At 47.4% G+C, this 25,360-nt stretch overlaps 1 protein-coding gene across 5 annotated transcripts; it reads left to right on the top strand.

Moving 5' to 3' along the window:
- The first annotated feature begins 1,027 nt into the window (after positions 1–1,027).
- On the top strand, positions 1,028–23,398 carry LOC140498980 (uncharacterized). 5 transcript variants are annotated; one of them, XM_072599825.1, is made up of 3 exons: positions 1,028–1,320; positions 3,854–4,803; positions 22,577–23,398. In XM_072599825.1, exons 2-3 carry the CDS (start codon positions 3,861–3,863, stop codon positions 22,804–22,806), a joined length of 1,173 nt encoding a protein of 390 aa, XP_072455926.1. In that variant the 5' UTR covers positions 1,028–1,320; positions 3,854–3,860; the 3' UTR covers positions 22,807–23,398. The 5 variants fall into 5 exon arrangements, with proteins under 5 accessions (XP_072455926.1, XP_072455924.1, XP_072455923.1 ...); XM_072599823.1 differs by lacking the exon at positions 1,028–1,320 and adding an exon at positions 2,583–2,752; XM_072599822.1 differs by lacking the exon at positions 1,028–1,320 and adding an exon at positions 2,763–3,349.
- Positions 23,399–25,360: the final 1,962 nt, after the last annotated feature.

Below are 25,360 nucleotides of genomic sequence, written 5' to 3'. Positions count from 1 at the left end.
TCAGGAAGGGAAAGGGACTGCCCAGCGAGGTGGCACAGGTATTTCAACTAGATTGGAAACTCCCCGAGAGCTGTTTCCATCATAGCTGTGTTTCTGCTTTGCTTCAAGCCAAGACCAATGTGAAGGGAGGGTTGGAGCATGATTTTTTATTTGCAGACTGTTTGCAGATGACTGTGCACTCAATGCAGCCTCTGAAGCTGAGATGCAACAGAGTATGGATCAATTCTCCTAATTTTGGCCTAATAATTAACACCAAGAAAACCCAGGTGATCCATCAGCCACCACCATACCATCCATACGTGGAACCATACATGGAACAACAAATGGAGAAGTTTTGAATGCTGTGGATAAGTTCACTTACCTTGGTAGTGTACTTTCCAGGGATGTACACATTGACAATGAGGTTGATGCATACATTGCCAGAGCTAGTTCAGTGTTTGGGAGGCTCCAAAGAAAAGTTTGGGAGAGAAGAGGTATTAGATTGACTACCAAATTGAAAGTCTGCAGAGTCATTGTGCTGACCTCATTGTTGTATGCCTGTGAAACATGGAGAGTCCACCAGTGCCATGCCAGGAAACTGAATCACTTCCATTTGAACTGTCTTAGGCAGATTCTGAAGATCACCTGGCAGGACAAGGTACCAGACACTGAAGTCCTTGCTCGAGCCAAACTGCCAAGCATTTAAACTATGCCTCAGAGAGCGCAACTCTGATGGGCTGACCATGTTGTTTGAATGCGAAATGTACACTTCCCAAAAAGACTATTTTATGGAGAACTTGCATGGGGCATGCAATCACATGGTGGCCAGAAGAAATGATACGAAGACACTCTCACGGTCTCTCACAAGAACTTTGGATCTGACTGTGCAACATGGGAGACACTGGCACAGGACCACTCAGCATGGCGTGCCCACATCAGAAAGGGTGCTGTGCTCTATGAGCAAAGCAGAATTGAGAAAGTACAAAGTAAACGCAGGGTGTGCAAATTTGGGATATCCAGTCCAAATATTGAAACGGACTCTCTGTGCCCAGCCTGTGATAGGCAGAGCATTCCGAGCTCGTATTGGTCTGATCAGCCACAGGCGAACACTGAAATTTCCGTTTACAATGGTGATGTCATTTTGGTCCTCTCCGAAGATGAAGGACGACAAGCAACCACTATACTTTGCTAGCTCATAGTATTTGATCCAGAAACTATATATTGAGCATCTGCTCTGAAACAAACACTATACAACGTGCTGGGGATTCAGGATAAAAGGAAACTGCCCCTTCCCCCAAGAAGCTCACCTTCCACTAGGATAAGGGTACCGTGTCTGCATAGGTAAGGGAGTACAAATTACATCCAAAGTAACTGCTCTGCCCCAGACTACACGACCTCCTGTTCCTTCTCAGCCTCCTTTGCTGGATCTTCAGTCAGCTCATGGCCACTAACCATGGGGACCCTCCAAAGTTCTGTGGACTCTTTGGATTGGCGATCTCCCATAGAGTCAGCGAGGACCTCTAAGCTGAAAATTCCCAGGCCCACTTATCCAGACCTAACCTCTCCTGACCTCTGGCCTCCCATCTCTAATTCTCTTTCTTGACCTGGACGTCCTGTAGACATCTTTAACTCAACAGGGCCAAAACTGTACCCACTGTCTTTCTCCAAAAGTTCTTTCTTCTTCCTAGTTTCTTTTCTCAGTCACCCAGCCTCACATCCTAAGGATCAGCTTTGCCTCCTCTCTCTCACCCCCATATTCAGACTGTCATTAAGTCTTGTTAATTCTACATTCAGAACATTTTCTACATAAGTATATGTACACATATACGCATACACACACATATATATGTCTATCTATAGCTGTCTGTATAAAAAACTCACTCCTATTACAGAAGGCTTCTGGTTGGTCCCCCTGCCTCAGTTCTGTGCCCTGGTCACACCACCCCCCAACTGTCAAAATAACCTTCCTAAAGCACAGATTTGACCACGTCACTTCCTACTCAATAAACCTGGGGGGCTTCCTACGACCTCCCTTTACTCTTTGCTCCCGGCCGACCCCCATGCCCGGAGACTCTCCCTCCTCTGCTCTAACCGCTGATTTCCCTGTCTTCCTATATTGTCTTGGCTAAAAAGCCACCTCCTACAGGGGGCCTTCCCAGACTTCCCAATAACACCCTGAACGTATCTTGTTTCATGCCCTCTCCCCATCAGACTGGGGGCTCCTCTATGTGCTTTGCCTCTCTTTGTATCCCCAGAGTGTACCACAATTTCCAGAACTTAGTTGGTGCTTAATAAATGCTCGTCCGAGCGGACGGACGCCGGGGCCTCCCAGAACGCGGCCTCCCGTAGCCCGGAGAACGGGGAAGATTGGCCCAGCGGAGCCAGCTGCTCCGGGAGCACGTGGGGGCCGGCCACGCCTCCCGTTGCCTGGGCAACCACGCCAGCCCAGTCTCCAGCGACATTGGCGCGCGGCGATGCCGTATATGTGACGACATCGCTGCGAGCCACCCGGGCTCCGCTGGGGCGCGCTGCCTCCGTGACGTCATCGCTGCGCGCCACCCGGGCTCCGCTGGGGCGCGCTGCCTCCGTGACGTCATCGCCGCGCGCCGCCCCGGACACCGGCTGGCCGCGGTCACTGGTGGGGGCGGGGGCCCTCGCCTCAGGCGGCTTGGGAGGGCGCGCGTGGGCCGCCACCGGCGGAGGCCTGGCGCCATACCCCGAGGGAGGGCGTGTAGGGGACCGGCCTATGCGAACCTCACGACCACCCTGGGAGGTAGGTGCGCTTGTGGCCCCCACTTTACAGATGGGGAAACTGAGGCACAAGCGGGCCTGCCCAGGACCCTACAGCTGGCGGGTGGCTGAGGGTGGAGTCCCGCCCTGCCCCCGGGAGCTTCCACTGCGGGAGGGGAGGGGGCACCGCCTGGGGCACCCCCAGGGGGGCCCCAAAGCCTCAGTGCCCAGGAAGGGTCAGGAGGACAAAGAGTTCTAGGAGGGGTGAGGAAGGGGGATCAGGGATCCCCCCACCCTGAATGACCCCCAGGTGACCCCAAGCCTGGCCCTTGAAAGATTCTGAGGAGCCCAGGTGAGGCGGGGAGTGCCTTCCCGGCATGGGGACCAGCCTGGGCAAAGGCTTGGATGGGGGAGATGGCGGTATTTGTCATCGGTTCTCGAGGAGGACCATGCCATCCAGAGGATGACGTGACTGGCAGTTGACTTTGATGTGAGAGAGGGAGGGCTGTGCCAGGTCACCAGTCTCTAGAGCCATCTAGGTCCGGTGGGCTGATGTTCATCAGGACCGCTGGAGATGGCCCGGGATGCCGTGGGGTCAGGAGAAACATGGACCGCAGAGTCTGGGAAGAGAAGAGGCGGGGTGTGTTACTGATAAGGCTGGGAGGGAGCCGAGGTTGGGGGCGTCCTTGCGGGGTCCTAAAGGCCATGGGGGCCCCTGGACGTCCAGGGGGGAGGGGGGCTGTCCGGTCAGGGCTCTGTGTCTGTGGGTGAGCCAATGGGGGCCCCTGGACATCCAGGGCAGAGGGGGGCTGTCCAGTCAGGGCTCTGTGTCTGTGGGTGTGCCAATGGGGGCCCCTGGATGTCCAGGGCAGAGTGGGGCTGTCCAGTCAGGGCTCTGTGTCTGTGGGTGTGCCAATGGGGGCCCCTGGACATCCAGGGGGGAGGGGGGCTGTCCGGTCAGGGCTCTGTGTCTGTGGGTGAGCCAATGGGGGCCCCTGGACGTCCAGGGCAGACACTGGGGCTGTCTGGTCAGGGCTCTGTGTCTGTGGGTGTGCCAATGGGGGCCTCTGGACGTCCAGGGCAGACACTGGGGCTGTCCGGTCCAGGCTCTGCGTCTGTGGGTGAGCGGGTGCTTCTGTCCCAGGGTCACCATGACGACGTCCAAGCCAAAGAGAATGAAGTTTTCGGAGGAGGAGAAGTTCGTGATCCTGGAGGAGTTCAGCCTGCGGAAGGACGTCCTTGTGCCCAAGACTGGCCGCTACCGCAACACGTCGGAGCGGCAGCGAGCCTGGCAGGAGATCGCGGCGGCCGTGAACGCTCTGAGCCCGCTGGTGCAGCGCACGCCCGATGAGGTCCGCAAGAAGTGGAAGAACATGATCCTGGATGCCCGCAAGGAGCTGGCCGCCGCCAAGCACCCCCTCCTCCTCCGGCGCCCCCGGGAGCGCCTCTCCCACGACATCTTTGCCCTGCTCAACAAGACGGGCCCCGAGCCCCCCGAGTCCCTGGATGCCACGGGCCCTGGCTTCCGGACTAGAGGTCCTGCTGGACCCTCGGGCCCGGCTTGCAAGGCGGAAGGCCTTCTGGACCCCGTCCCCAGCTCAGTGCTGCGGCCCCAGGGGGGTGGGATCGAGCCCAGCCAGGACAGGGAGGGCCTCTGTCACATTGAGGTGGGCAGAAAATTAGACTCATGGCCTGAGGTCCCAGGGAAGAGCCTCTTGCCACCCACAATGGGGGTTCAGGCCCGATTCAAGGAGGACACGCTCACTGGAGATGCCTCTGAGTATGGTGAAAAGAGGCTGCTGGACCCGCTGAAGGACTTGCCTCTGCACTGTGAGGCTGTGCCCCAGGTACACCCTGCCACGGTTGGTGGGGCACTGTCACCAGATGGTCCTGCTGGGGACATGCCTCACCTCTGCGGGATGCCAGTCCCAGCAAGCCCGTCCCCAGACTCGGCTCTGACTTATAAAATTAAATGCCCCGTCAGTCCTTTGCTAGACTGGCCCTGTTTGGGAGTGAGCACGAGCCCCATCACACCCAGTGGCCGCTTGGACGCTCTGAGCACGGAAGGAATCCCCACAGCCTTGCACAACAACGGTGAGCACCTTGCGCTCTCTCTGGCCTTATCCAAGTTAGTCATGTGGCCCCACTATTGCTTGGGTTAAAGATGAGTCCCTCAGATCTTGGGGATCTTCAGGGTTATAGAAGGGGAAACTGAGGCCATGGGTGGCCTATGGTCACACCGCAAAGTGTCAGAGCCTGGCCTGGAGTCTGAGCTTCTCATTCTGGTATCCTTGCCATTTCCACTTCTCATCAAGCTGTTTTGATAGAAGAGAAGTGTAGAGTTAAACACGAGCAGATTTGCTCCTAAATTTACAAGCTGGCCACCAGGAGATGATTTTTATGTTTTTTTACAGCAGCACTTTGGGAAATGGGCTGTCAGGGTGTGTAGAAATTGGGATTTCTGTTGAAAACAGTGTAGACAAATGACATTTTTTTAAAGAAGTTTTTTTAAAATTTCATTTCAAATAAAGATTTTTTTGTTCACATCATACCCTTTTTTGTCACTGTAGTTGCTCAGTAGAGAGAATCAGTTTTCATATAGTCCAGACTCAAGGCCATATTTGGGGAGAAGACGTGACATTTAATCAATTCCCAATTAGCGTGAGCTCCCCCCTCATTGGTTCTGCCAGTCAACCTGTCTTTGATCCTGGCATTGTCTGGGGGAAGTCCTGGCCCTGACACTTTGCAGCTCTGTGACCTCTCTGACCTTCAGTTTCCTCATCAGGAAGAGTATGATAGAACTCTAATACCACAGGGGAATTTGGCACCGGCCACATGACCAGACCCAGCGAGCCTTGGCCTCGCTTTAGAAGGAGCCTCCATGGGAGCGGGTGCCCAGGGGTCTTTATCAGTGATTTGTGTGGAGGCAGGCCCAGCATGCTATCTAACCCGCCTTCTCATGTCAAAGCCAGGAGAGAGAACTTCCTGGGTGATGGTCCAGATCAAAAAGGATCTCCACTGGCTAAGGAATGGGGAAAAGGAAAGGGAATGAGCATCTATATAGCACCAACTGTGTACCAGGCACTGGGCTAGGCACTTGACAAAGATTATCTCAAGCCTTGTGGTGCTTAGCCCCCCAGGGCGGAACATGAAAGCGGCTGCCCAGGGCAGGGAAGGGGTTTACCCCTCCTTAGAGGCCTCTGGTTAAGCTGGAGAACCGCTGGTCGGCGGTGTCAGTTGTTTTTCAGTTGTGTCCGACTCTTCATAATCCCATTGGGGGTTTTCTTGGCAGAGATGCCAAACAGGGTAAAGTGACTATTCCAGGGTCACGCTGCTAGTGTCTGAGGCTGGATTTGAACTCAGGAAGATGCCCAGTGCTCTATGTGCTATGGCACTACCTAACTGCCCCTGCATGTTCTTTCCTGCCCTCCAACTTTGTGATCCATGGGTTCCCAGAGTGGACAGTACTGCCCATAACAGGTCCTGGAACAATCCAGGAGGGTAGTAGTAGCCTCGGGTGCAATTGGAGGGCATTGAATAAAAATATGGGAGCGGTAGAAGAATGAGAGAATTCTGAAAAACCGTTGGTACGTGTTTCATCTGTTGTGTAACAGAGTTAAAGTCGTAGTGATGACATTATTTTCCAAATAAACACACAAAATGCGAGTTACAACGCATGAATGGTCAAGTCCACCAACAGGTCTTAACAAGCAAGTGTTGGCAGGAGCACTGTCAAGAAGGGCAGGGTGCGTCAACAGGAGTGTGGGCATGTAATGATTTGTTTACGTTACGGTACTGGATATATGATGCGATATGCATCGTCAGAATTTCAATGCAGAAGAAACCCCCACAACTTTACAATAAATTGTTAAATTTAAGATGCATCTTTTAAAAAATATTTTAGATTTTTTTGAAATGACAAATTTTTAAAAACCTATTAAGAGGTTAAAGAAAGTAGCTTTCTAGGGGGGTGCTGAGTAATTTTTTTTTAAAGGGACAGTAGGCCAAAAAAATTTGGGAACCTCTGGTCTATCAACACAAGGGGCTATTTCATGTGCCCTGACCAGTTCAGTGTCTCCACGTGAGTCTTTAGGAATCACTGCCCACTCTCGGCTGCACCCGTGTCCATGGTGGCAGCTGTCAGGCTGGTGTATTGCAGAATCAGGGAATGGAGCTGAATGAGAAAAGGACCTTAGTGATCCCTCACCTAGTCTGGCCCATACATGAAGGGAAGGAAGTTTTGCCATTGCACAGCCCTGAACCATGGTGCCCACCACCTCCCTCAGGACCTCCCACCCCATTATGGCACAGCTGGGATTGTGAGGGGGTATTTCCTGACATCCATACTAATTGGCCTCTTTACTGCTGCCTGCCCACCAGCCAAACAGGACATACCCAGTTCCTTCAACCGATGCTTCCCTGAGGCAGACCCCAGGCGCTTCTGGATCCAGGCTGCCCCCTCTGAATTCTTCAGCTTCTCAGTACCCTTCTTAAACAGGAGTGCCCAGAGCAGAGCTTGGCCCTCTGACGAGGGCTGTCACAGCAGAGACAATCACTTCCCTGTTCCTGGGAGCCCGTCCTCCCTTCAGCAACCCAAGACTGAATGAGCTTTTTTGGCCTCTACATTACAATACAGACTGATAGAATTTGCAGTCCACCAAAACCCCAGATCAAAGGATCTATCAATCAGTAAACTTATATTAAGTGCCTACTTAGGGATACAAAAAGAGACAAAATACAGTCCCTGCCCCCAGGGAGATTCTGACCTAAGGGGCATGCGGGTGGGGGGGGGGGGTTGGAGAACACATGCAAACAAAGCAAGCTATGTACAGGATAAATAGAAAATAAGGGGGGAGGGTGATTGGAGAAGGCATCCTTCCTGTAGAAGGTAAGGTTTTAGTTGGGACATAAAGGAAACCAGAGAGGTCAGTGTTCCAGGCATGGGGGATGCCCAGAGCTGAGAAATGGAGGGTCTTGTCTGTGAAACAGCCAGGAGGTGGAGGTCACTGAACGAAAGAGTACATATAGGGGAGTAAGATGTAAAGGTACTGGAAAGGGAGGAGGGGCTTGCTTATGAAGGGCTTTGAATGCCAACCAGTGCACTTTGTATTTGCCCCTGGAGGAATGCGAGGTGGGGAGTGGGGGGCGTGATGACGTGATCAGATCTGTGTGCTTTAGGAAAATCACTTTGGTGGCTGAACAGTGGTTTGGAATGGGAAGAGACTTGAGACAGACAGACCCACCAGCAGCCTCTGCAATAGTCCAGGTGTGAAGTGATGAGGGCCTGCCCCAAGGTGGGAGCAGTGGTAGAGAGAAGGGGGCATATTCAGGAGTTGGTACTTAGGTGACATTGACAGGCCTTGGCACCAGTTTGGATGTAGGGAGGGACAGGTGTCAGAGATAGTGAGGGGTCCAAAATGACTCCTAGGGTGTGAGTCTGGGGGATTAGGGATGGTGGTACCCTACATAGTAATAGGGAAGGTTGGAGGAGGGGAAAGATAATGAGTTCCATTTTGGATGTGTTGAGTTTAAGATGTCTTGTTCAGTCGTGTCTGACTCTGTGACCCCTGAATCACAATACGCCAGGCCCTTCTGTCCTCCACTATCTCCCTATGTCTATCCAAACTCATATTCATTGCTTCCCTGAAACCTTTCCATCTCATCCTCTGCCATCCCCTTCTCCTTTTATTTCATTCTTTCCCAGCGTGTGGGATGGCTCAGATCCCTACTTAAATCAATTACTCAAAGGCCTCTCAAAGTGATGACAGAAAGATTTATTTACTAGATTCTCGAGAAGCGGGACAATCCTATACCACTTCACCTGGAGTAGGAAAGCTGAAGACAAAGAAAAGGCAGTGATTTATATGGATCCTAATGCAAGTCGCTCCCCCCACACTGATCATTATTCTCATTAGCTGAGAATATGATCTTATATTCTAGACACAAAATCTAACCAATCCCTTTTGAAATGAAGACATTGAAGAATTATGTAAGTTTTATCCAATCATTGAGACCCTAATTTACTACACAGTTTTATAGCCTTATATGGAATTATTCCTCTCTAAAAATACTGTAACCTTGAGCCTCTCGGTCTTACGTCACCCCTGGGAGAAGAATTACAGTCTGAGAAGTCTTCACTAAACCTATCCCACTCACCAGCATCAGGGTCTTTTCTGGTGAATCCCATCTTCTCAGGATGTGGCCAAAGTATTTAAGCTTTGGCTTTAGTAGTGAAGAGCCTGCATTAACTTCTTTTACATGTTGACTGATGTGATCAATGAATTCTGTGGTGCTCAGCTTTCCTTATAGTTGAACTCACAGACATACATTGATAATGGATAAACCATCACTTGGACTATAGAGACCTTTGGGGGGGCAAGGTGAGGCCTCTGCTTTTTCATTTGCTGTCCAGATTTGCTGTGGCTTTCTTTCCAAGTACAGGCCTCTTTTAATTTAATGATTGCAGTCACCCTCAGCAGTGATTTTTGAGCCCAGGAATATAAAATCTGACCCTGCTTTCATTTCTTCTCCCTCTATTTTCCAGGAAGTGATGAGGCCATTTGCCAAGATCTTAGTTTTGTTTTGTTTTTGATGTTAAGCTTCAAGCTAGCTTTTACACTCTCCTCTTTCTCCCTCATCAAGAAGCTTCTTAATTCCTGTTTACTTTCTGCCATCAGAGGGGTATCATCGGCATATCTGAGATTCTTGATATTTCTCGCAGTCACCTTCATTCTGCCCTTTGATTAATCCAGCCTAGTATTTCACATGATGTACTCTGCATGTAAGTTAAATAAATAAACAACAGTGTACAGCCTTGTCATACTCCTTTTCCCATCTTAAACTAATCAGTCGTTCCATGTTTGGTTCTAACTGTTGCTTCTTGGCCCACATACAGGCTCCTCAGGAGACAGGTAAGATGATCTGGTTCTTCCATCTCTTTGAGGGCTTGCCACATTTTTGGTGTTATCCACAGTCAAAGGTTTTAGTGTTGTCAATGACACAGAAATAGATGTTCTTCTGGAATTCCCTTGCTTTCTCCATCAAACAGGGAATGTTGACAGTTTGGTCTCTGGTTCCTCTGCCTCTGAAAATCAGCCCACTCTTCTGGTAATTCTTGGTTCACATATTGCATGCAGAATCTTAAGCATCACCTTGCTGGCCTGTGAAATGAACACAGCTGTTGAGTAATTTGGACATTTCTTGGCATTGCCCTTCTTTAGGATTGGGATCTATCCAATGGCCACTGTTGAGTCTTCCAAATTTGCTGCATATGTGATGGGGTTGTTGACCTGAAAATTTTGTTAAAGAAAAGGCAACAGGCTAAATGCATACATTTTATGATTTAATTAATTAATGGATCAATTCCCTATTAAAGAAAACGGTAACATAATGCATTATGGAGCCAGAAATGTTCTGGCTACCGATACAAAGAATTGGGCAGCCTTAAATCTGTTTTAGGACAAAGAAGTGTTCTGTGTCCTTCAGATTTATGCTCTCCATGAGTGACTAACTAGACCATTAGTAAAGGAATTTCTTAATTGCATAAGTTGTAAATACAATAAGATAACAGAGTTTGACAAAGTTTCACATAGAAATTACGACCCAAGATGTCTGTGTTTTCTTTACCATTAACATGCCATAACATAGTATATGTCTACAAATATTAAGATATGGAAAACGTCCCATTATTCAAGATAGTGCCTTAGGTTAAAGGTCTTAAGGAATGTTAAGTCAACCCTGGCAGGCTTTTGTTGACATAGGAAGAGGCATTCTCTGAGTTTACTTCAGAGAGAACAAAGAGATTATTCCAAAATTTTATATTAAACATTATCATTCCCTCCTTTTGGTCAAAGGCAAGCCGAAGGCTTCACCTGTATACCAACAAAGATATGAAAAAAGCCTCTAAATAACCAGTAGTGTGAGAGTTTACTCTTCATGCAAGTCTGGTCCAGGCTGTTGGGAAAGTTGTCTATGTCTGATGGCATCTTCTTCAGGCCTCTTCAAAATTGGAGTGCACGGTCTACTCAGGATCAGGAGCAATGGAGGTAACAGATGGATCCAAGAGTCTATACAGAAAACTTGACAGGGTCTCCCAGAAAACATGGTTTGATAATTGAGATGAAACAATACAACATAGCTAACATGGCTAAAGGCACTCAGCAATAGTTCAGTTTCCCAGCCATGCAGGGCTAGGTTCAGACAACATAGTGAAGTTTTTTTACAGTTCACAAATTGCATTTTTACATTGTCAGGTACAGATTAAAACTTAGATGGCTCACAATAGACTAGTTTTGAAAGGGAGATTTACATGTCACCAATATAAACAAGAAAATTCAACATGAACCATACAAATCAATGCAATTATTATTTCAAAGTTAATTAACATTAAGTTCCTTGTATCCCAGTAATCCATTCTTAATTTTCATTTAACTTTGAATCCCAGATTTCTCATGTAGTTATCTGATACCTAGATATCTTTTCTTTGACAATAGGTTTTATTCTTGGGACAGTTCAAAAAAGAGAATTCTGCCTTTCTGGTTCAAATCTAGAAGTTCCCAGATACTTCTGACAATATAAATTAGTATAATTACTTAAAATTTGTTCTCCATTTTTGAAATTTCAGAAAATTTCGGTTCATATTATTTGCTGTTTCTATCTTTACCTAAATCTTGTACCTGAAATAAGAATCTTTTAAAATGTGAGGGTTCAACTATAAAATGAACTCATCTGCCTTTTAAATTATTGGACAGGTATTTTAATGGAGAAGAAATAATTTCACTTACTTTTACTACTATCCTGTAAAAATTTTATGCAAAAATCCAAATTTGAGATCTTATTATCCAAAGCATGACAAATTTTAGAAGTCAGTGATATACATTTGCATATTTTTTCCTCAAAATTTGCCACTCTAATTAGACATCTATCATATTACATCTTTGTCTTATTACCTGATCTAATCATTTCCTCAATGTTATCTCTATATTATATTTCTTTATTTGGCCAGGAATATAGGTTAAAGTTGTAAGCTATTCATTCCTGCACCCCATTATAATAACTCAGAGATGCTCCAATTTCCATTTATTATTTGATAGACTTAGTATTGTACTTACAGAACTTCTTAATTACAAATATTTGCTATAAAAGAAAAAGAGGGACAATGTTAACAGAAGGAAAGGATCTCCTTAGTTCTGGTTGATTCCAGGAATAAGCCATTATCTGACATGTAATCATGAGGTTACCAGGTGCTGAAAGCAGGGCTTAGAGGTAATCAGGTGGGGGATTTCCTTTCTCAGAAAGGAAATAGCACATTTGGAAAATAAAGTTAGGAAGATCCTACCTCGGCCATGTCCAAGGTCGTCTTCAAAACCTTTCCAAGCATCCATTAGCCTGCAGCACATGTCAATTGGCTTTATGATAACTTAGACAAGTATTCCTGTAATCAGAACTTCAAACAATAGTAAATTGCAGTCCCAGTCTTATATAGCAAATCAATATTGGCTGGTATCCCTCAGATAAAATGCTTCCTCACACTTTAAACCATCTGAAACTGACACAAAAGTATCCAGAACAACTATCTAGGAGCAAGAGGGGTTTGGATAACCCATATTTCTTCCCAAATCTTATCTACCTTTCATGGTTTCAAACAGAACTTAATTTATCTTTCCAAATCTCTCAGTCCTGTTATCCAGATTAGTCCATTTGCTTTTACATTTTAACCATAAGACAAGATAGCTCACAAGTTATTACTTTTTACTAGAAAAACTGTACTGGAATACTATTCCAGCTTAAACAAAGCAAAGAAGTTAATGACTAAACTTATAGTTTGATGGAATTATGTCTTTGTTTCACAAGTTGTTATTCTTCCCTAATTATACTCACTCTGGAAGAATGAGATACTTCAGGAATTAAATCTTTTACATAATAAATTCAAACACAAACTTTAGGTCTGACTTAGGCCATAGAATGACTACATATTCAGATCAAAACAGCTTAATTTAACAGTATATTATTTTGAAGCTTTAGTAGGCCTTCTAAGAATCACATGATTTTTCAAAACATTTCTTCTAAACGTATTTCCCTTCTTTAAAAACAGTTTAAAATTTACTCTAATGTTCACTAAACTCTTATGAAGAAAATTAGCTGGAAACTTTTAAAATGCTTAAAACTGGAATTCATTAAAGCTGAGTTGTTACAAAAATGTTCTTAAGTAATATGAATTTCCAAAGTATTATAACAAACTGAATTCTTAATTATTACAGTATTCTTAGATATGAGACTGACTCACAGAAAAACACAGTTGCTTTTAAAATCCTTTTAAACAATGGGAACATCTTAAGATAAGTCTTCAGTAGTTTACATAAACTTCTGCCCATGTTCTAATTTCAGATAAAAATAATATTAGATTTCCCAGTAAGATTACACAAAAGGCTCACATGTTTTGCTGGTCACTTGTTACTGACCACAGAAATTTTCTATAGAAGGAAAAAGCAGAGACATGTGACATATTTGGTATCATATATGACAGGATAAAACATCCTTTACTCTGTTTGAATTCAGATAAGAGTGAAATTCTCCAGTCATGCAGTATCTGTTCATAGTCAGACTCAGGAATAGGGAAACTGAGCCAGGGGGATCCCATCCTAGATTGAGTTTAGAATTGTCCCCTCGGTGGTTAGTCAGGTGAGAAATATTTCTTTGTGGCATGAGTCTCAGATACTGATTTAATGCAGACAACTGTACCCAAATTCAAACTCAAAACCAAAAATAGTTATGGTCCCAAATGCCTTCTTCCTTAAACATTAAGTCTCACTAATCACAACTTAAGTCAGATAACAGTTATTTCCACTCTCTTGGAGTTACAATAAACAATAAAGATTTACCAGGACACACACACACACACAAAGGATTCCATTTAACATCTTTCCTTCTCAAATTTAAAACTTTACTGATGTAAAAGCCAATTATTAAAAATTCTCTCTATTACAACTTCTGAGCAAGTAATATTCATTGTTTAGAATTTGCATTAACCAACCAAATTCCTTTACTAGGACTGATGATCTTACCCACAGGAATGGGAGGACTGTTCTGAATGAACAGAAGGAATTTAAATAAAGTTTTCACTCCATTCCCTCCTTTCCATACACAGGAATCACTTAACAATTTTAGGTTTCAGCATTAAAACAGTAATCCCAAATAACTTAGTTAACAATCCTACAACTTCATAGAAGAGAGCCAAATTGTTAAGCTTTAACTTTTTCAACAGACAAGGGTGAAAATACCTGGTTTTCCAAATGACAATTACAAAGCATTAAAAGACAAGGTTAGCAGGGCTGATAAAGTAACACAACTGGTGTTACACAATTTTCCCAACATCTTTTAGTTTCAACAAAATTCAAATTAAAAATTGCTTTGTCTAACACTATTTCTAGATTACAGTGGTCAATTTTCACAATCTAAGAGAAATTCAGAAATACAATCCTAGAAATAGTTTTAACACAACAATAACTGCAGATGGTATAATTTGCATTTCCAGAAATCATTGATCTTCTTACTTTTAGCAATTAAAACCACTTCAAAGATAACAATTACATTAGAGAGATAATAATGTAACATATACCAGTCATTATGTTAAGCATTGATAACAGGACAAATACAAACGTAGCTCACAAAAAACAACCCAGAGAGAGAGAAGGCAATTAGAAGCTTGCTAGAAATCCCCATCATGAATTGGCTATTATCATTCTGAGGAAAGGATGCTGCAAGAATCCAAGATCTGATAATAAAGGGGAATTCTGCAGCCTTTGCTCAGAGCACCCCTGTGGTCTTTGGAGGTGTGGGGAGCCTTGGTGCCCCAAAGTTTCTGACTGTCTTAAAGGAACAGCCTCCATGGGAATAGGTTCAGGCCTTTAGTTCTTGGTGGATTGTAACTGTCCTCTTCAGGACCAGAGCCCTTACGGGAAAATGGGGAGGGGGAATCAGGAGGAGAGAGGCAACAGAGGCTTGAACAGAGGCTGCCTTCCTCAGGTCTAAGGTAGGGGAAGGCGAGGGGGAAAGATTGCATCTAGGTGCCATCAGTTTCCCCAGATCAGAGGCCTTCAAGGGGAAGGGGAGGGAAGAAAGGGGCAAGGAATAGGGTGGAGGGAGTGAAGGGAAGGACATGCTGGAGCCCTTGAAGAAGAAAGGATTTTTGCCAGGATACTGCGAGGTGCTGAAGCAGCTCCCAGCCCTATGGGCAAGAGGCTACCTGTCTTTTGTTCTCGCTCAGCTAAGTCAGCAAGCCCAAAACGAAACATTCTCGCTGCTGGCTAGTTGTTTTGTTGGCCTTTAAACTTAATTTGGTTGTAAGATAAAGTAACTTTGACCAGTCCAAAAGAGCCCTGTGGTGGCCAATGTAATTCAGGGCTATATTTAGTTGATTAACACTAGTGCTCGTAATACCTGTGATCATCATCTTGGTAACGGCTTGGCATACAAGAAGTAGGGGTCTTGTCAGCCGAATTTCTACTTCTAGTTTTTTGACTGACCCATAGCTAGCTGATTTCCCTAGATCAATCTTCAGAGGAGACCTAATTAATACAGAGGCGTTTTCACGCAGAGTGGTCTCTGTCCTGCAGTTATCTTTAAAGGGAATTTTTGAATCCTTTGGAAGCTGGGAATGGAAGGACTTACCCCGACCCCGTCAAGGCCCAGAACTCTAGGAAAAACGATTCCTATTGGCGCCGGAGTCCTGGCATTGGCGAGATGAGGAAATGTCCGTTCGGTTCCACAGTTCCAATCCACGTTAGGGTGCCATAACTGTTGACCTGAAGACTTGGTTAGAGAGAAAAGGCAACAGGCTAAATGCATACATTTTATGATTTAATTAATTAATTGATCAATTCCCTATTAAAGAAAACGGTAACATAATGCATTATGGAGCCAGAAATGTTCTGGCTACCGATACAAAGAATTGGGCAGCCTTAAATCTGTTTTAGGACAAAGAAGTGTTCTGTGTCCTTCAGATTTATGCTCTCCATAAGTGATTAACTAGACCATTAGTAAAGGAATTTCTTAATTGCATAGGCTGTAAATATAATAACAGAATTTGACAAAGTTTCACATAGAAATTACGACCCAAGATACCTGTTTTCTTTACCATTAACATGCCGTAACATAGTATATGTCTACATATATTAAGATATGGAAAACGTCCCATTATTCAAGATAGTGTCTTAGGTTAAAGGTCTCTTAAGGAATGTTGTCAGCCCTGGCAGGCTTTTGTTGACATAGGAAGAGGCATTCTCTGAGTTTGCTTCAGAGAGAACAAAGAGATTATTCCAAAATTTTATATTAAACATTATCAGGGTTCAGACTCTGGGAACTTCCTTGAGCTCCCCTGGAATCTCCTCCCTTAACCTGGCTTTTCATACTCAAATTGAGCTCTCCTTGTATCTCCTCACAGAATCTGGCCTTTCATGCTCAAATTGTGCTCCCCTTGTATCTCTCCACTGAACCTGGCTTTTCATACTCAAATCTGTGACCATTGTCTGTTATATCTTGATTGGCCCACCTGCTTCCCACCCAAACCCTCCATTATCTGATATCTCCTGATAGCCTCCAGCTGTTTCCAGCCTTTGACCCTCCTTGGATTCCCTCCTTGGACTTCTCCTCAAGACCCTTCCTAAACCTCTCCTCCCCTCTCCATGGACTACCAGACTACCCCCCAGATCCCTCCTACAGTCTTTTCTGTATTTAAGTCCCATCTTGCCTCCATGAAGGCACTCAGATTCAATCCAACTCAGACTCTGTCTAGCTGGGATTCTATCTGGCCCGCTTGTGAATACAAGCGTTACAAATGCTTCGGCTCCTTAAGAGGCAACCCAATTTGGCGAATCTTTAATAAACTTTGTTTTCTTTGGCTTTAAGAAGGCTTGAGTCGAATTCATTTGAGCACGACCCGGACTGTCGGTATTTTGGGGTCCCCCTTCACCCCTCAACCTCATCATATGGAGTGCAGCACTTTAACAGCATCATCTTTTAGGGTATTAAACAACTCAGCTGGAATTCCATCACCTCCACCAGCCTGACTGTTATTGTTCTTGAAGAGGACCATGACACCAGGGAAATGATGACACAGCTTGCAGTTGACTTGGATTTGAGTGAAGGAGGGCTGTGCAAGGTCACCAGCCTCATTTTCTCCTCTTGAGCCATCTGGGTGCAGCAGCCAGATATTCATCAGAATGACTGGAAATGGCCCAGGATGCAATGAAGAACCTGGCCCTTTCAGGCTAAGGTGATATAACATTCTCACTTTGAGTGAAATACACCCATTCAACGAATAGGCCTCTTTAAGAAATGAGTCACGGGATGGCCCCTTTAATTTAAAAAAAAAAAAATGTTTGTTTTGATTGTTAACAGTGCTTCCTGAGGTCCTCTGGGCTTCCTTCTCCAGGATGTCTGGCCCTATCTAGATCCAAAATGATACCACTCTGCTTATCTGATGGGAAGATCTTTCTTGTTCTAGGTACACTCCCTACCTCTTTTATTTCTGTTAAATTCCTCCCTTGTTTATTTTTATCTGGCCCATTTTTCCTGAAACATTCCCATCTTATCTCTAGTTTGCTTGATGAGATCTCTCATCTTTCCCATTCTGTTGTTTTTTTCTGTTTCTTTGCATTGGTCATTTAAGAAAACCTGACCTCTCCTTACTGTTCTCTGGAATTCCGTATTCAGCTGAATATTTCTTTCCCTTCCCTCCTTCCCTTTTCCCTTTCCCCTTCCCCTTTCTTTTTCATTCTTTCCTCATTTGTTTGTAAAGCCTCATCAGATGCCATTTTGCTTTCTTGCCCTTCTTTTCTTTGGGATATTTCTTGTTGCTGCCTCCCTCTGTCCATAGTTCTTCCAGCATTCTGTCTACTAGATCTATTCCCTTAAATTCATTCATCTCTCCCACTTCCTAATTATAAGGGATGTCAAGTAGGTCACACCAGTGTGATCTGATGGTTCTCTTACTTTCTTCAATTCTGGTCTGAATTTTGCAATAAGGAGCTCATGATCTGAGTCTTGTTTTAATTGACTATATAGAGCTTCTCCCCTTCTGGTTGCAAAGTCTATCATCAGTTTGATTTCTACATTGGCCACCTGGTGATGTCCATTGTAGAGTCAGTTGCCTTTTGGGTTGTTGAAAGAGTGTTTGCTGTGACTAATGATCTTGACCAAACTCTAGTAGCCACTACCTTGCTTCATTTTGTACTCCAAGACCAAGGGTTAAGATCTCTACTAGTCACCCAGTGTAACATGTCCGAAAGACGGTTGGAGATGAGAGATTGGAGGTCAGTAGAGAGTTTGGATCAGGATAGACAGATTTATGAATTATCAGCACAGACATTAAATACCTGGGAGCTGATTCGATCACAATGTGAAGTAGTGTAGGAGGAGAAGAGAAGAGGGTGCAGGACAGAGTCCTGAGGTGTGACCTGGAGGAGGATCCAGCAAAGGAGGCAGAAGGAGCAGTCAGAGGGGAGCAGGAGAACTAGGAGAGAGGGGTCCTGCACTCTCAAGGAGGAGGATCTGGCCCCTTAGAAGTAATAGAGCCATTTTGGAGGAATGGTGATGTGGGAAGCTGCAATTGAGGAGAGGGAGAGAGGCCTTTTCCAGGAGTTTGGCAATAGAGACGTCCCCAAGTGTCAGGCTGGATATTTCTTTGTTCAGTTTCATCTTCCATCCCGACCAGGATCACTATCATTGGTCTCAGAACTGTGGACAGCTCTGATCTTTGCCCTGGAGGGAGTGGGGGGAGCTATGGATCTCCAAGGAAGAGAAAAGGGATTTCAGGTGAAGGATGCCTGAGCAGAAGCACTGAAGCAAGAATGAGATTGTAGTATTTCAGGTTCCAGCCTCTCATTGGTGCATGAGAAAACAGGCCTGTGAGGAGTGACTTGCCCTGTGTCACAAAACCACAAGCAAAAACACTTATTAAATAAATACCTCCCATGTCCCCAGCATACAAAGATAAAAAGAGGTTTATAGATGCCTATGGGGGGCATAATTCACACAACAGAGGTGTGATATGGGCAGAGGAAGACTCCAGGGCACTCTGAGGGCAGAGACAGTAAGTGGCCAGATGGTCTCGATGGTCTGTCCCCTACCCCATCAGACTGACTCCTGTCTTCCTGGGTAAGCCATAACCCAAACCTGGCACTGCCCACAGCTGCAGCTCCTCCTCATGGTGGCTATGTGACCCCTTCCTGGAGCTTCTGCAGGGATGGGCCTGGGGTCATGACCTTGAACCCCATTCCCCACCCCTACAAGTCAGTGAATGACTCTGCCCTCCCTGACCTCCTGGCTTGGGCTTGAGAATGGGGCAGAGGGGAGTTGGTGAGAAAGGGCAGAGTTCAGGTACAGGCCCATGGTCTTGCCTTCTGATACAGAGAACAGCAGCTCCCACATCGGAAAACTTTGGCCACTTTCTTTGTGTAACTTAGCACCAGGTAGTTTGGAATTGATCTTTAAGCCACAGGCTAAAGCCAGAGCTGGGATGGCCAGTGTAACTTGGCAGAGATAGTGGATGTCTGAGCTGGCAGGGGCCCAGCCCATGACCTCATGCCCATGTTGGTGATCCCGCCACAGCCCTCATCCTCCTTCACTTCCCTGATAATGGACATCCCTGATTTCCTTTCTGCAGCGTTGACCACCTCTTAGGTCTCCTTCCTGCTGAGTGTGAGTGTATTTTCCAGAGTTCTATCTGGGGCCTTCTCCCTATCTTCTCGATCCTGGTGCACTGGTACATCTCCCACCCTCTCCCTCGAGATCTCAGGTCTTTTGTCCTGCCAGCCAAAGCTAGTGTCCCAGAGGAGCCCCATCACTTGCCCCCTACCTGCCTGGGCAGCCTGCCGTGCTCACATCTATCAGCCGTAAGTGCTCCAGCGCAGAGAGCCCTTATCTTTCTCCCCCTCAACTCCCCTACTGTGCTAGCCCCAGAACAAGAGCAAGCAGGCTGTGGTGACCACAACTGCCTTTGGTCTAGACATGGGGAAGGAAGATTTGGCATTTCAGTGTTGCCAGAGTGGCCAAGGATGGCTGTGAAAAACCTTCCCCTTCTTCCACTTGCTGGGCCAGGCTGGCAGCACCAGCACACAGGGTGGGAGGGATGAAGGCACCCTAGGGTGATGAGGTGGGAGGATGAGGAGAGAGGTTCTGAGAGAACCAGGGTTAGAGGTCTTCCCCTTGGCTCCCCCAAGGACAGGGAGGGAGAGGTAGCCAGGAAGGAAGGAGGGGAAGGAAGGGGCTCCTATGACCTCAGGCAGACTGAGACCTTGAGCGAGGAGGCCATGGGAGAAAGAACGGTGTGTGCAGAGGCCCCAAGTGGGCTGCTGCTGCTGCTTATTATCTCAGTGTGACCTGAGAAAATATCAGACTTCATTGTGCCTCAGTTTCTTCATCTGTGAAATGGGAGGCTTAGCCTAGCTGATATCTAGGTCCCCCAGGGTACAGGCTGAACTAGCAGCTGTCCAGCTTGGAGCTCAGGCCTTGGGCTGGGGCAGCTTCTCACCAGGCAGGCAGGCAATACTTTCTTGGGAACAGGCCCAAAGGAGTGAGGTCAGGAAGCCAGGTCCTGAACCTGGGTGCTCGCATTCCAAGGAGAGGCTGTTGCAGGACATGTTAGTGTGTATTCTAAACGCTGAAGTACATGTGAACAAAAATAGATACCAAAAGGAGAGTGTGGAAAGTCAGAGAAGGAAGCTTAGAACTTCCCCACAGATCCAGGTGTGGTGGTACACACCTGTAATACCTGCTGTGGGAGGCGGGGCCAATTAGGGAATCTGAGCTGTGGGGATCTGCACAGGACGGGCACTGAAGGAGCTGGCCCAGGCTGGAAACAGTGACTTCCTGTCCATCAGCAGTGGGACCAGGCCAGTGAATGGCCAGTGCCCTGCCAACACGGTCAAGGTTGGGAGACTCCTCTATTTAAAAAAAAAAAAAAAGGAAAGAAATACAATCAGAGGTTGTCCGAGCTTGAAAGATGAGAGTTAAAAGGCACCTTAGGGTCTAGAATGTCAGAGCTACAGTAGAAGGGATTTGGACACAGAATTTAGCTTGTCAGAGCTGGGAGGGAACTTAGAACAGGGAATTCAGAGCTGGGAGGGACCCTAGAACAGGGAATGTCAGGGATGGGATGGGCATTAGAAAAGGGGATGGGCATTAGAATAGTGTCACAGATGAGAGATAAACCTGGAAACCACGTCTAGTCAATTGAAAGAACTGAGGATTTTGTAGCAGTGTATAGAAATTGCAAGAAGACATTTCCCTGCAGTGAGAGCTGTCCAAAAGTGTGATGGGCCATTCTGTAGGTGGCAAGTTCCCCTTCACCAGTGGTTTCTAAGCAGATTGGTAGATTACCCCGATGCTGGGCACTGTAAAGGAGATTCATGTGGAGCTGTAAATTGGAGTGGATGCCTCCTGTTCAGAGATGCCAGGGTTCTTTGGCATGTACAGCACTTTCCCTGCTCTGCTTTGAGTCACTCATAGCCTTCTGGGTGGGATCGGGGATGCAGGAAGACTAAATGGTATTAACACAGAGGAAGGTTCTTAGAGAAAAGTTTGATTGAGTCTGCTGGGCCTAGAGAAGATCCAGGACAAGTCAGGGCCTTCCTTTTTGGCCTGGGCTGGCCCAGGGTGAAGGCAGCTTCGGGCCCATGAGCAGGAGGCTGAATCTCAGCAGAGGGCCTGCTCCCGTGGCAGCCACCGCTCATTCATCCTATTGGCAAACATTATATCCTGATTCCTTGCAGAGCCTCATACTAAATCCTCTCAGCACCGCCCAGTCTTAGAGAGACACCTGACGCACTGAGGTCACTCTGCACCCCCACCTTTCAGTGATCACGATAATCAGTAAACATTCATATTCATTAAACTCCTACTCTGTGCCACGCACCAGGCTGGGCACTGGAGATACTGGGACAAAGAATGAACCCTTTCATTTTACAGATGAGGAAACCAAATCCTAGAGAGGGGAGGGACTGCAGGGCCTCCCCCAGGGCACAGGAGTTGCCTGTCCGTACAGATATCAGTAATGGAGTCAGAGGGGAGCTCTAGTCTGCTTGTTAGACCCATAAGTTGTAGAGTAAGACCTGGGACTGCTGCCCAAGAAGTGGCCATCAGTGAGCTCTGAAGAGAGGAGGGAGGGCTGGCCACAATCAGCCTTGGAGGCCACAGGACTCCTTTGTCTCCCCCACCCCCACCCTGACCTCAGCCTGGGCCTTTCCCTGATTGGCCAACACTTAAAGCAGGCCCTGGCCTGCAGAGGAGCCATGGGGATGCTTGCCTGGGCAGCAGCCTGCATCCTTACTCCTGGGCCTTGGTGGCCTTGATTGGTGAGAAGGCCATTTGCTAACCTTCTATGTAAGAGTTACATCCTTTCTACCTGCCCAGGAATTGGTCATCTTGAGCCTATCACCTGCTGGAGCTTCAAGTTACTGACTAACTGGTAAAGTGAGGCCATTGGGACCCTAGATTTAGAGTTGGAAGGGATCCCAGAGTCTATCTCCAAAGCTGACATTTTATAGAAAAGGAAACAGATGCCCAGGGTGGGGAAGGGATATGACCAAGATAACACAGCGGGGGTGAGATTTCAACCCAGAGCTTGTGACTCCAAGGACAGTGTTTATTTATTCCACTGTACCATCCTGCCTTTTTGACTAGTGGCAAGAGGAAGAGGCCTGGAGCTGGGATTTGAAGCCAGATTCTCCAGTGCCAGGTATAGTGCTTGCCCCCAGAGGCCACGTGGTTGTCCAGTCTAGGTGCCCTGTCCCCTCCCATCTAGGCCAGGCCTCCTTTCCCTCTCTAACTTCCTTGTCTCTTCTTCCCCTTTCCAATCGCTCTCCTTCAGTGGGTGCCTCACTGGTGACTGCGGAGGAGGACTTGCTGCCAGACCCCCGGCCCAGCGAGGAGGGGCTCCCAGAGAAGGATACTGGGGAACTGGCCAAGCAGAGCCGCCTCCAGACAGAAATACTGGAGCTGCAGAAGGAGACGCTGCAGCTGCAGAAGGAGAAGATTCTCCTGGAAAAGGAGAAACTCGTTCTGGAGATTGTCAAGCTGCGGCGGGAGCTGGGCACCTGAGCTGCCTGCCCCTGCCTGCCTGTTGCCCACAGCCTGAATTCCTGGGGAGAAGGTCCTGGAGCCCACCCACCTGCCCATGCCCAGAGGCTTTCTCCTTTGCAATGCCTGTGTGGGCCTCCCAGACTGAGCCACTCAGGCTGAGCACCACCTCCTCTGATGTCTCTCAGCAGTTCTACCCCCACTCTGGGCCAGGAGGCAGGCTCCCTGTGGCCTGCTCCTGGAAGGAAGCCCTTGGAGTCCTCCTGGGTTGGGTTGGGAAGGGTATTCAAGGCTCCCAGCCCAGACTTTGCCCCTCGGAGCACTGCCTGGGCTATGTGGGGTCAGAAACCTGAAGCAAGCACTCAGAGCCCCTCAGCAGGTCCCAGAGTGGGAGTGAGGGCATGTGGCCTAGGCTCCGAGCCAGCCTCTCCCCTGGCTCAGGAGGTTCAGAGTTTAGGACAGGCCCTTCCACTAGCTGTAGGTCAAATCAACAAGGACATATTTCTCAGGCCCCATCTGTGTGCTCAGGGGATGGGGCCATGGATTCTTGTGCCAGAGGCCCTGGCCTATTTGTTCTCCTCTGTCAAAAGAGTAAAAGCATCCAGGTTCCTTATCATCGGGTCTGCCTCCCTTTTGTATGGGAGGAACACTGTTGGACAGCCCTGGCAAGTCCTCTGTGAGATGCCTAACTGTGTGTCCACTCAGAAAAATCACCTAAGCTCCCTGCCTAGGAAGAGAGAACTGTGAACCCAGGGCCCTGTGGGCCAGAGAGAGGAAGGGAGAAGGTGGGGCCCAGCACACTCCCTTGTGTCTCTCCTCAGTGCCCTTGCTACGTACAGACCCTGGCCTTCATCTTCCCTTGGTTTTATCTTATCTGCCCCTCCTGGTCTCTGAGAAACCTGGAGGGCTAGAGGCAGGCGCTGTTCTGCAGCTTGGTCTGCCCTGTGCTCTAAGCATCTCCAGCATGGGGCTTTGGGGGCCCCAGCCTACCTCCGTTCTTTTGGTGGGGCTGGCAAAGGTAGGCATAATCCGGGAATAAATCATGCAGGCCACATGGAAGCTGCCCAGTAGACCTGCGACCCTGGGTGAGGAGGCCTGCCGGGAGGAGCTCCCTAGAACCCGGGCAAATAATGAGGTTCAGTGGGGCAGCTTCTGCCTCTCCCCCAGCCTCCAGGGTCTGTAATCCAGATGAAGCACACATCTGCGAGGCTTCTGGCCACTAGCAAGAAAGGTCCCACTTCCCTCCTCTCACTGACCAGAGGCCCGCCATAGACACTGATTGGCTGTGAGACCCTCAGCCAGTCACCTCACCTCTGCCTCAGTTTCCTGTTTATAAAATGGGGTTCCTAATAGCATCTGCCTCCCAGGGTAGTTGTAAGGATCTGATTGTAAAGCTCTTTCTTTGCAGACTTTAAAGTGCATTAGCTGTTTGAAATATCCAGGCCAGCCCCACCCCTCCAATCCTTCCCAAACAAAATTCTTTTACAGCCCAACATTTTACTCTAGAGTGTTAGGAGCTGATAGCGGCTCCATAAATACCTTCTGGAGCCTGCTGCCTAGGAGTGGCTTTAGCCTCTGGGGTGATTCCCTTCCCCTCCTAGATATCTCCAAGTGTAAAGCTGGGGATGGGGGGAATTAGATCTAACCTCCTGCTTTGGTTCTAAAGTCCTTCCCAACCTTGACATTCTCTGTTCTGAGGTGCCTCCCAGCTCCAATGAATTGGACAGCCAATGAATTTTTAAGAACTGGATGTTTTCCTTCCATGCGAATGGTCCTCGTAAATTGAAGGCACATGACATCCACATCCTGTTTCTGCATTTCTTTTCTGGTTCTGTGGAACAAGGCCCCTCTCAGAAGGACAGATGGGCACAGTTGGAATCCTCCCCTCAAGGGCGCTAGGTGCTCCAGAGAAGGGGCTCTCAGCTTAAAACTGAGTTCTCAACTAATAGATGAGCAAACAGCAAATATTTAATATGCGCCTACTATGTGCCAGGCACTGAGGGCTCCTGAAGCAGCCTTAGGGAGCTGAGCTGGGGAGGGGAGGGGAGAGGAGACAATGTATACAGGAGGATCTTTGAGGTCCTAGGTGAGTAAAGTCCCTCTACCAATGCAGGACTTGGCCCTGGATCAGACAGCTGCGATGAAGGAAGGGGTTTGAAATTCTCTCCTGGGACTTGGCTCCCAGGCCACATGTCCACACAGGGCATCACATGATACAGCATATACAGCAAAAGGTAATTTCAGGTGGGGAAGGAGAGAAGGCACTGAGCCCCGGGGCCCAGCAATGGCCTCACAGGAGCTGAGCTCAAGGGAGGGAAACGATGGAGGGGAGGCAGTGCATTCTGTGCAGGGGTGCACACACACACACAGACACACACACAAGGTTGGGCCTTCCTCTCTTGCATTTGTCTATGGCGAAATCTTTCCCTTCAGAGGCCAACTGTGGCTCCATGGGGCCTTCCTTGATTCCTCTAATTGCCTTCTAAAAATAATACACAGGGCGCCTGCTTTACAAGTGACAAAGCCCTTTCCTCTCTGCACAATGAGGAGTGTCATTGGTCATGCAGTTTGGGTA

The sequence above is a fragment of the Notamacropus eugenii genome, chromosome 4 (genome assembly GCF_028372415.1).
Source record: "Notamacropus eugenii isolate mMacEug1 chromosome 4, mMacEug1.pri_v2, whole genome shotgun sequence".
In the NCBI taxonomy this organism is placed as follows: domain Eukaryota; kingdom Metazoa; phylum Chordata; class Mammalia; order Diprotodontia; family Macropodidae; genus Notamacropus; species Notamacropus eugenii.
The sequence above is the reverse complement of the archived record's forward strand: the minus strand, read 5'-3'. Positions and strand labels throughout refer to the sequence as shown.